Raw genomic sequence first — 11,959 nt, forward strand, 5'->3', positions numbered from 1 at the left:
CCCGAACTGGGCTATAAGACTGCTCTGAGGGCCATGCGGTGAGGAGACCTACATCCACTCTTTCAAACATTTAGCTATGTTAATCTGACAACATTTGTGTTCGAGACCTACATTCCATTAAAATTTAAATATTCATGTTTTCTTTCTTACTTTTTGAATAAAAGAAATATATTTTGTATCACCACTCTTCTAATGCACGGCGTTTTGCTTTGATATATCTTTGAAATAAATGTATTTTATCATCTGCTATTCCAAGAAGTAATCACTCAATATCTTGCTTTTGATAAACGTAAATCATTATTTTCAAAACAAATTCTATGAGTATGGTAAAACAAACTATAATATAATAAAAAAAATAAAAAAAAATAAAAAATTTCATCATAGTGTTTATTATCAAATAAATATTGATAGCTCGTAATTTTGCTAAGAAAAAACTAATAATAAAGTTATATTGTTTTGCTGAGAGTTCAGGTTGCCAGTCCTAGAGTCATACAATCATAATTTTCTTTAACAAAAGCAACACAGACCTACATGAAATATTCCTCTGAGTTCCTGTGTTTTTAAATCTAATATAACACTTATAATAAAGTTTTTTTTTTTCTGTCTGTGTGTTCAGGTTGCCAGTCCTGGAGTCCTCGTCCTCTGGTGACTTGTCTCGCCACGTGGTCTCTGTGTCAAACCGCCTGCCGCGCTGGTTCACTCTCAGTCACATAGAGACGCAGCAGTGTGAGCTAGCATCCACCATGCTAACTGCTGCTAAAGGTAAAGGGTCTGTCTGTCTGTCTGTCTGTCTGTCTATCTGTCTGTCTGTCTGTCTGTCTGTCTGTCTGTCAAGTCCGTCTAAAAAAAATTTAAAATTCAATAGCTCGTTCAAGACATGTTTTATTTGTCAATCGGTAAACAGAAAAATTAGGATTATATTTTAAAGCACCATTATGAGTGTAGGAGTGCCACTGAACTCCATACCCCAGAGGGTCAGTTAAACATTGTTAACATATGGAATAAATATGTTTTGTAAAAAATTATGCCTGTAAAATAAATATCAGATTAAAAAAGTTACAGTATAGGGAGAAAAAGATGAGCCTACACTGGATAACTGATGTTGCTTTTGTGTCCCTATTTGTTTATATTTATGTTGATGGCGATGGCGATGCTAGTAAGCTACAGACAGTGTTAGAGTCTGTGTGTGTGTGTGTGTGTGTGTGTGTGTGTGTGTGTGCATGTGCGTGACGTGTGTATGTGTGTGTGACGTGTGTATGTGTGTGCGTGTGAGTGATGAGTGAGTGACAAAGTTGAATATTGACCTTGCTTTTTTTTCCTCCCTATTTGTTTATATTTGTGTTGCCAGGCGACGCCCGTAAGCTCCAGACAGTGTTAGAGTCGATTCAGAAGAACATCCACTCTGCCTCTCACATCTTCAAACTGGCTCAAGACGCCTTTAAGATCGCCACGCTCATGGACAGCCTGCCAGACATCACGCTGCTCAAGGTCTCCCTGGAGCTGGGACTACAGGTAGGAGGGATAGCAATACGTTCATGCAGACAGATAGACAGATAGATAGATAGATAGATAGATAGATAGATAGATAGATAGATAGATAGATAGATAGATAGATAGATAGATAGATAGATAGATAGATAGATAGATAGATAGATAGATAGATAGATAGATAGATAGATAGACTCAACAAAAATATAAACGCAACACTTTTGTTTTTGCTCCCATTTTTCATGAGATGGACTTAAAGATCTAAAATTCATTCCAGATACACAATTGTACCATTTCTCTCAAACATTGTTCACAAATCTGTCTAAATGTGTGATAGTGAGCACTTCTGCTTTGCTGAGATAATCCATCCCACCTCACAGGTGTGCCACATCAAGATGCTGATCTGACATCATGATTAGTGCACAGGTGTGCCTTAGACTGTCCACAATAAAAGGCCACCCTGAAATGTGCAGTTTTGTCTCACAGCAAAATGCCACAGATGCCACAAGCATTGAGGGAGCGTGCAATTGGCATGCTGACAGCAGGAATGTCAACCAGATCTGTTGCTCGTGCATTGAATGTTCATTTCTCCACCATAAGCCGTCTCCAGCAACTTCGCACAGCCATTGAAGAGGAGTGGACCAACATTCCACAGGCCACAATTGACAATCTGATAAACTCTATGCGAAGAAGATGTGTTGCACTGCATGAGGCAAATGGTGGTCACACCAGATACTGACTGGTTCTGAGTCCCCAGACCCCCAATGAAGCAAAAAACTGCACATTTCAGAGTGGCCTTTTATTGTGGACAGTCTAAGGCACACCTGTGCACTAATCATGATGTCAGATCAGCATCTTGATGTGGCACACCTGTGAGGTGGGATGGATTATCTCAGCAAAGCAGAAGTGCTCACTATCACACATTTAGACAGATTTGTGAACAATGTTTGAGAGAAATGGTACAATTGTGTATCTGGAATGAATTTTAGATCTTTAAGTCCATCTCATGAAAAATGGGAGCAAAAACAAAAGTGTTGCGTTTATATTTTTGTTGAGTGTAGATAGATAGATAGATAGATAGATAGATAGATAGATAGATAGATAGATAGATAGATAGATAGATAGATAGATAGATAGATAGATAGATAGATAGATAGAGAGATAGACAGGCATCACGCTGCTCAAGGTCTCTCTGGAGCTGGGACTACAGGTAGGAGGGAGATTAATATGTTCATGCAGACAGACAGATAGATAGATAGATAGACAGACAGACAGACAGACAGACAGACAGACAGACAGACAGACAGACAGACAGAGACAGACATCACGCTGCTCAAGGTCTCTCTGGAGCTGGGACTACAGGTAGGAGAGATAGCGATACGTTAACACAGACACACTCACGCAAGCACGAATGAAAGGAACGCACGCACGCACACAAACAAATACGCAGGCACTCTCTCACACACACACACACGCACGCACGCACGCACGCACGCACGCACGCACGCACGCACGCACGCACACACACACACACACACACACACACACACACACACACACAGATTCAGAGCTAATCTTGTGTCTTTTCCAGGTGATGAGGATGACTCTGTCCACGTTGAACTGGCGGAGGAGAGAGATGGTGCGATGGCTGGTCACTTGTGCGACTGAAGCCGGTGAGTTCATTTAACACAGAAAAATATGTTCGTTTTTTTCGACACACATTTTGTGATTTGATTTATGATATAATTTGTCTTAAATCTGCAGTGTGTAGAATTTTGGGTTTTATTTCCTAGCAGATTTTGTAGAAAGTAATTATAGTATCCATAAGTACATTTAATTTAGTGCATAATAGCTGCTGAATTTTTTATATAATTTTTTTTCCCCTTAGAAAGGGTCTCATATATGTCCATATTTCTGCATATTTTGGACCAAAGCCTTGTGCCTCCATCTTGAAAGTGTCATAGTTGGAATGTCATCAGGTGCATTGTTTAAAATTTAGAATTGTTCTTGTCCTTGAAGGCCACTGTAGCTTCTGTTATTATTCAAAAGGGGTGGGGTTACCCAGGGAGCGTTGAATTCTAGAACTTTGTAGAACTTTCTTGATGATGTCATATTACACACTGCACCTTTAAATCGCACGCTGAAAACAAAGCCAGTTAATAAATGTTCTTGTACTTTAAATCTTATTCTGCGCTGTTGCTGTCAAATAAATGTAGTAAATAAAATAGTAAATTTGCCTCAGAGATATATCGTTCTAGAATATTTCCCATTTATGCTACTTTAAAATTAAGTATAAGAAACTCAAAAATATCCTTAAGTACAGTTCTCAAGTACCGGTAAATGTAATTTGGTTACTTTTTACTTAGTTGAAATGGGGCAGAGAGGGGAGTGACATGCAGAGAACAACCGCGGGCTGGAATCGAACCCGGGTCCGCTGCTGGCCAAGGCCCATGGTGGGGTGGGGGGGGGGGACGCCCTACCAACTGAGCTAAGGGCGCCCCCTCACAAGACCTTTTTAAAGGTTTATTTCTTTGGGCTTTCAGTGGGAGGGTAGAGAAGGGGGAAAGGACTGACGGTACCGCACGGTAGTAATTACGTCAGAGGGTTGTGGTCTGTTAAAGTGGGGGCCTCATGTTTGGACTTGAATACCGAACATTTCCCTGAAGGTGTGTGTGTGTGTGTGTGTGTGTGTGTGTGTGTGTGTGTGTGTGTGTGTGTGTGTGTGTGTGTGTGTGTGTGTGTGTGTGTGTGTGTGTGTGTGTGTGTGTGTGTGTGTGTGTGTACGTCTCACTGTCTGTGTGTGTGTGTCTGTGACTCTGTCTGTCTGTCTGTCTGTCTGTGAGGGGAAAACCCTCGTCCCAAATTCCCAGATCATTCCTAGTGAATGTCTGGGAATGACAAGGAAGTGCCTGTGTGAGGGTTTGAATGGCCTCATTGAGAACATGCCAGTTTGGTGATGTAGAGCCGGGCCGGGCCGTATACTAGAATGTCAGAGAATTAGAAATGGAATATCCAAATAGCTGGTTAAAAACTAAAAAGCCATTGTGTGTGTGTGTGTGTGTGTGTGTGTGTGTGTGTGTGTGTGTGTGTGTGTGTGTGTGTGTGTGTGTGTGTGTGTGTGTGTGTGTGTGTGTGTGTGTGTGTGTGTGTGTGTGTGTGTGTGTGTGTGTGTGTGTGTGTGTGTGTGTGTGTGTGTGTGTGTGTGTGTGTGTGTGTGTGGTGACGTATGATTTTACGTCGGAATTCTGGAAATATGTGAATTGTGCGTTTTGAGTCCTGTTGACAATTTCTTAAGTCGAAAACACTGCAGGTGAACAGGTTTAACATTTTAAACTTTTAGATATCATAATGAGACTTTGCCATTTGATTACTTACAACACATTCGTTCAATGTTTCATTTTCATTTAACTTTTATTTATCCTCGAGAGACCAATCGAGGGGTTGTGACCCTCATTTACAATGACGTCGAGATCAAACAAATTCAAAGGAAAAACAACAATACATACACAATATTCAATGCAAATACATCAAATACACAACAACAGGTGAAGAGAAAAACAATTGAAACATTTACACAGTGGTGAAGAGTGGCAGCAATTAAAATTAAATGGGTGAAAGTACAATATAGCCAAATTAAAACAGTTACAGGTAGAGTTTGGCAGATTTAAGATAGTTTGTTTAAATTGGTTAAAGGATATGAAGTTATTTAGTTTAATTTGTTGCTGTAAGTTGTTCCAGGAGTCGGGGGCACTGAAGCTAAAAGCTGTCTTTCCCAGCTCAGACCGTGTCAAATGTATTACAGTTTATTCACAAATGTTTGAATAAATATGCAAATTTGGCAATATCTAACTAATTATGCGTGAATTTACATCTCTTTCTTTACAAAAACAAATTAAAATACAGCCTTTCCTCTTTTAAGGAATCAAAAAATACTATGTACAGGTCTTTCTACACGTTTTTAAGAGAAAACTATGACCAAATCCTTCTGCAACAACCTTCAGAATTGTGCTCAGAAGGATTATGCAGTCTTTATATGATGTAAGTGCTTTAGAAGTTGAGATGTTCTGGTTCAAAGTATTGATTTCGTTTCCCTCGTCTCTCTTGCAGGAGTGTTTGCGTTGGACAGCATCATGCAGAGCTGGTTCACCCTCTTCACGCCGACCGAAGCCACCAGCGTCGTGGCAACCACCGTCATGTCCAACAGCACCATCGTCCGCTTACACCTCGACTGCCACCAACAGGAGAACCTAGCTAACTCCGCGCGCACGCTAGCCCTGCAGTGTGCCATGAAGGACCCCCAAAACTGCGCCCTGTCCGCCCTGACGCTGTGCGAAAAGGACCACATAGCCTTCGAGACCGCCTACCAGATTGTCCTGGACGCCGCCTCCACCGGAATGAACTACACCCAGCTGTTTACGATAGCGCGCTACATGGAGCACCGCGGCTATCCCATGAGAGCGTACAAGCTAGCAACGTTAGCCATGACTCACTTGAACCTCAGCTACAACCAGGACACACACCCGGCTATCAACGACGTCCTGTGGGCGTGTGCGCTCAGCCACTCGCTGGGGAAAAACGAACTGGCTTCCGTCATCCCCCTTGTGGTGAAAAGCGTGAAGTGCGCCACTGTTTTGTCGGATATTTTGCGGCGGTGTACGCTGACGCAACCGGGCTTGGTCTCGCTGCACAGTCGCAGGAACTCTGGGAAGCTAATGCCGCTGGAGAAGGCTCCGTTAAGGCAGCTACTGGACGCTACTATCGGAGCGTACATCAACACGACGCACTCTCGGCTAACGCACATCAGCCCGCGGCACTACAGCGAGTTTATCGAGTTTCTGGGCAAAGCGCGGGAGACTTTCCTTATGGCTCACGACGGACACCTCCAGTTCACGCAGTTCATAGACAACCTGAAACAGATCTACAAGGGCAAGAAGAAACTCATGATGCTCGTCAGAGAGAGGTTCGGGTGAAAACAAAAAGGAACAAATGACCAAAATGTTTTTTCTTACTTGAGTCTTGCTTTTTTTTATCCTTTCTGACTTGAAGAAGAAGTGAAAATCCTCCGTAAAGCTATAGTGCGTAACTCCTGTCACCCCTCCACCAACCCCCCCCCCCCCCCCTCCCGGCCCCCCATGAGGAATTCTGAGGAATTATAACAACACAGTCGGAGCATCTACATGCCGAATTGCGCTTGGATTTTTTATTCCTTCTGCTGTACGTCCGGTTTTTTTCTTAGCAGTAGAATCAACAACTGAAACATTTCTTGGGCTCTTCTTGGGGATTTTTCTGAGCTCCTGGCGCCAGTGTCAGGGGAGGGGGGGGGGGGGGGGGGGCGACACCAGTTTGTTACGCACTATACCTTTAAAACAACATTCATGCAAATCGTATTCCTGATGATTTGACACTGCCGGAGTTTCGAATGTGAAATTGAACACAAATTTCCTGAAGGCAAACAATGCAACTGTGACGCGAAGAATTTATTCCACGGTGAATATTTCCTTTTTTCATTGTGTGACTTTTTCCACTTGCTTCCCTTTGGAGTTGGGAATACTAATTCTACAGCCTACAAGGAGAAACGTTTAAGGGTAAAATTATCACCTACAAATGGCAAGATAAAAAGCACTGTAAACCCATGAATCCAACCTCCTTACTGTGTTACCCTGTATGAAAGTGTGTGAGAGAGTCGGAGTTTTTACACTGAGAATATTTTAACTGTATTTTGTCCAGTGGCTAAAATGTCTTCCCGTTGCTTCTCCTCAGCGTAAAACGTTCACAGCCTAAAACGAAAAGACGAAAACGGCTTTAAAACCAAATGGAGGAATAAAAAATCTCCATCTGAAGTGACAATACCTCGTGTTAAAGGGACCCAGCTTTACTCTCTATTCCCCTCTCTCACTCACCAGTCCACTCCAAAATCCACAAACGGGATGGATTGAAATTTTCCAATATTTTTTTTGGGGGGGGGGGGGCATTGCAGTGTTGTCTCTAAAACTCTCAGTATATGCTTATTTTACTGATTTACATTTGTCACAGGAACACAACAAAGGAACTGTCATAATGCTTGCTTTTGTTGCGGTGAAAAAACAAACTTGGCAACCAACCTACGAACATTCTCAGGGATTTTCAGAAAAAAAAAAAAAAAAAAAAAAAAAAAAACACGGACAAAATGAAAAACTAAAAAGTTGAGAACAAAAGCGTTTTTATTATCGTCCATGTATATATGAAAGTATATGTCTGAATATTGAAAAAAAAAATTGTATATGTTAACTAATTTATGACAGAATATTGTATATGTATAAGGCACAATACTTGAAGCTGCAGTACTTTTTTGGGGGGGTTTTTGAAGCAAGAATTTTACACATCAGAAGGACTTCAAAACGTTTAGACGCCTTGCATTGCATTATGGGGGATTTGGTTTTGGGCTCTGCGGACATTTAATGACCTGAAGAACGAGAAGAGAACTGGCCAGTTGTGGACATGCAAACGTAGGGAAGAGCATTTGGGCCACAGCATTATGCACTTTGAGAAATAAATCGAAAATGTTGTTGAGAAATTTGAAAAACAATTTTGTGAATAAAGACGAAATCCAATGTCGCGAAAGGTTTCGATAGTTCGGGATCATCCCAAAGTTGAACGTTTTATTAAAGCTGGGGTGGAGGATTTGGGGAGAAAATGGCAGTTGGGATAGAGATTCGAATCCAAATACCTCAAACCGCTCCACTTTTTCTCTTTGGTCCCTCCCTGACACGCTCTACACCAACAACAAAGTCGGTGCCAAAGTGAATGGACAGTCCCAACAGCAGCCAATAAGAACAGAGAATCGGAGCCTCGCTCTGATTGGTCAAAGTGTGCCGCTCATGTTAACTTTGACCAATCAGAAATCCTATACCCCAGCTTTAAGTCAAAGTATTTTTTGTTGATAAAATACAGCTTGTTGATTAATGAGTCTGGTAACATCGGAACTCTCCCGGAGGTTAGAGATCGTCTATTTTATTCTCCACATTTTGCCTTTTTTTTAAAAGTGCATAATGAAAAAGAAAAAATCCTTATCATCCTGTGTGTCCCTAATACTCTTCCGTACAAAAGTGTGTATTCTCCCGGACACACACACACACACACACACACACACACACACACACACACAACGTATTGAACATTGTTGGAGTATTGACAGAAAGTTGCTCTATACTGTCGGTCTTGACTGTTTCCTCTCATTATTTTTTTTTTTTATAATCTCTTTTTTAATTGAATTTCCTTTTCTTAAATTCAACTTATTTTTTCTCTAGAATTCCACACACACACACACACACACACACACACACACACACACACACACACACACACACACACACACACACACACACACACACACACACACACACACAACAGCCTTCTTTCTTGCCTTGTCTTAAAATGCTTTAAAATAACCAAATGGGAGTCTTAACTACCAAACTGTTCACACACGTCAAAAACACAATTTTTCTAATATTTTTTTCTAGCTGACCTGGTTCTATGTACTGTGCTTTAAAAGCTGATTTCATCTCGTTTTTTTCCAAGCTGTCGTCTCTCGTCTGTTAGTGGCTATGTTTTGTTTTGTTTTAGAAAACCTTAATATTCTACCTTTGTTTTATTTATTACGTTGTAGGTGAATGATTGTACGACCATGTCAACGCGCTCATGAAGTTGAAACTTAAAGATTTGATACACTGATCGATTTATTTATGTAACTAAAATCACTGTTTTATAAAACTTGTTATTGAATCAACATTTTGTTTTGATTAAAATCGTTTTTTTGAAAGGATGGAGTATGTGTTTTAATCATTTTATCTGTCTGTCTGTCTATCTGTCTGTCTGTCTGTCTGTCTGTCTGTCTGTCTGTCTGTCTGTCTGTCTGTCTGTCTGTCTGTCTGTCTGTCTGTCTGTCTGTCTATCATTCTTATTGTTGAACAACAACAGTGAAACAGTAACATTTCAGGAAGCTTTCTAACTTCAAACAGTGTTCACAGGGATCACACTTACCTGTGAGGAAAAGTTTGTTTATTCAGTTATGAGAATATACCTTAGAAAATGTTTCACTTCTCTGACACACCCAAAGTTACATAGTGCACCTTTAAATAAACTTTTAAATATGAAAAATAAAGTAAATTTTAATATTGAGTTTACTGTGAGGATACACACACACACACACACACACACACACACACACACACACACACACACACACACACACACACACACACACACACACACACACACACACACCCTTTAAGGAGGGAAGTCCTCATTTCTCCATTTTACTTCCTGTGGAGATAATTTAGGATTTGTAAGCTTTTCCTTTCCCCTCTTCCTCTCCCCTGTCAGAGGCAGGACGCCCTGACACACACTCAGCTTTCGTTCAGGAAACAAAGGGCCGTTAAGTCATGAAACTATGCACCAAAATGAAGGTTACTTACTGTAATGGCTTTTCCTGTAGCATTACTCCGAGGGGTAAGGCTTAGACGGACGCGTGTGTGAATTAGTGCAATTTCCAGAAGATGCCGTATTGTTTTTTTTGTTTTTTTTTAACCTTTATTTATACAGGTAAATCCCATTGAGACCGAAGACTCTTTTGCAAGGGAGACCTGTTTTCCTTTCCCACGTTACCATTCACACACACATTCATACACCGATAGCAGCAGGCAGCTAACTATCGACATTCAAGATTCATTGTCGGATATGTCAATCCTTTTATTGACTACAACATAAACGAACTGTTCCAAGGGTTATTGTTCTTTCGTATGTAACACAAAATAGGCTCTTTCCAATACAAACATTTAGCACGAGCACGGTCAAAAACTGTGTGGCCTTCCCCATTACACACCTGAATCTGATCCCAGGTTGCCAGGTATTTATGCTATCCTCCCTCTGCAGACACCAAGCCCACACCTCTCAATCATTAATTAAAATAAACAAAACAAAACAAACGTAAACAGCAAATTTGGCTCCAACACTCACTGTATGTTGTTTTTTATGTATATTTTTTTTATTCTATTCTCCCCGTGTTGCATTGCATTATGGGGGATTTGGTTTTGTTCTGTATTTCAGCTGATATTTGCATTAAATATCTGCTGTTTAGTTCAGTTGAGTTTATTAGTTTATTTCATACTCGGGCACGTCGTTCAAAATAACATTAATCTCACAGAGAAAATATGCTTTGTACCAGATTATAGCAGTTTGCTCATTTCCATCTGCAGTCGCTGTGCAGGTCAAAACACAATATACAATGACGTACAATACAATATACAGTATATATAATGACATACAATACAATATACAGTATATATAATGACATACAATACAATATACGGTGTATATACACATCACATCACATCACTACAGTATGAATCTTGTCTTTGTTGTGAAGCACTTTTTGAAAGGTGCTTTACTAATTAACATATTAAAGACCTACTTCACCGGTTTGAATATGAAGGTGTATTGAATTCTGAGATCCTATGTAGTATAAATGTGCGATAATTTTTTAAATCGGTTCATCCTAGCCTGAGAAAAGGCAGAAAGAGTGTTTTTTTTAACCCTATATTTCTCTTTCTCGTGACATCACAGAAAGAGAAATATAGGGTTAAAAAAAACTTACTTTGTAAATATTACTGTGATGTCTTTTACTGTGACATCACAGTAATATTTACAAAGTAAGTTTTTTTTTAACCCTATATTTCTCTTTCTGTGATGTCACGAGAAAGAGAAATATAGGGTTAAAAAAACACTCTTTCTGCCTTTTCTCAGGCTAGGATGAACCGATTTTTTTTTTTTTTGCACATTTATACTACATAGGATCTCAGAATTCAATATACCTTCATACTCAAACCGGTGAAGTAGGCCTTTAATATCTGTGTTTTTTGTGTGTGTGTGTGTGTGTGTGTGTGTGTGTGTGTGTGTGTGTGTGTGTGTGTGTGTGTGTGTGTGTGTGTGTGTGTGTGTGTGTGTGTGTGTGTGTGTGTGTGTGTGTGTGTGTGTGTGTGTGTGTGTGTGTGTGTGTGTGTGTGTGTGTGTGTGTGTGTGTGTAAGCCTATATACCTATTCTTATTATTAAGTATAGGTTAGAGAGTTTAGTTGAAAGAATGAGGATTTTGCTCTGATAATTCTATTTATTAATTTTGGCCGAATGTGAATGTTTTCAGTTTCATTTGAGTTTAAAAGTTAAATTAGTTGACTGGAGCAAAGATTGGGGTGTGTGGTTTTGTGTGTGTGTGTGTGTCTGTGTCTGTGTGTGTGTGTGTGTGTGTGTGTGTGTGTGTGTGTGTGTGTGTGTGTGTGTGTGAGAGAGAGTGTGGTTTGGACTGATGGTGTATTGGTTAGATCTTATCCAGTAGCCATGACAGAAGATTATTTTGTGTAAACCCATCTCACCATAGATAAGTCTTATCATGTTTTAATCACACCATACGTATCCTGTGTGTGTGTGTGTGTGTGTGTG

General features: G+C 40.3%; 1 protein-coding gene across 1 annotated transcript in view; it reads left to right on the top strand.

Annotated features, from left to right (window-relative positions):
* LOC307265466 (zinc finger SWIM domain-containing protein 6-like) overlaps positions 1–7,669 on the top strand; it is a 48,503-nt gene extending 40,834 nt beyond the window's left edge. Inside the window, exons 11-15 of the mRNA XM_080047212.1 lie at positions 1–38; positions 617–762; positions 1,349–1,512; positions 3,080–3,161; positions 5,596–7,669. The exon at positions 1–38 is cut by the window's left edge and continues 98 nt beyond it. Coding sequence (XP_079903338.1) covers positions 1–38; positions 617–762; positions 1,349–1,512; positions 3,080–3,161; positions 5,596–6,458 — 1,293 coding nt within the window. The 3' untranslated portion in view covers positions 6,459–7,669. The remainder of the gene's footprint in view (positions 39–616; positions 763–1,348; positions 1,513–3,079; positions 3,162–5,595) is intronic.
* Positions 7,670–11,959: the final 4,290 nt, after the last annotated feature.

The sequence above is a fragment of the Ammodytes marinus genome (genome assembly GCF_949987685.1).
Source record: "Ammodytes marinus genome assembly, chromosome: 18".
Classification (NCBI taxonomy): domain Eukaryota; kingdom Metazoa; phylum Chordata; class Actinopteri; order Uranoscopiformes; family Ammodytidae; genus Ammodytes; species Ammodytes marinus.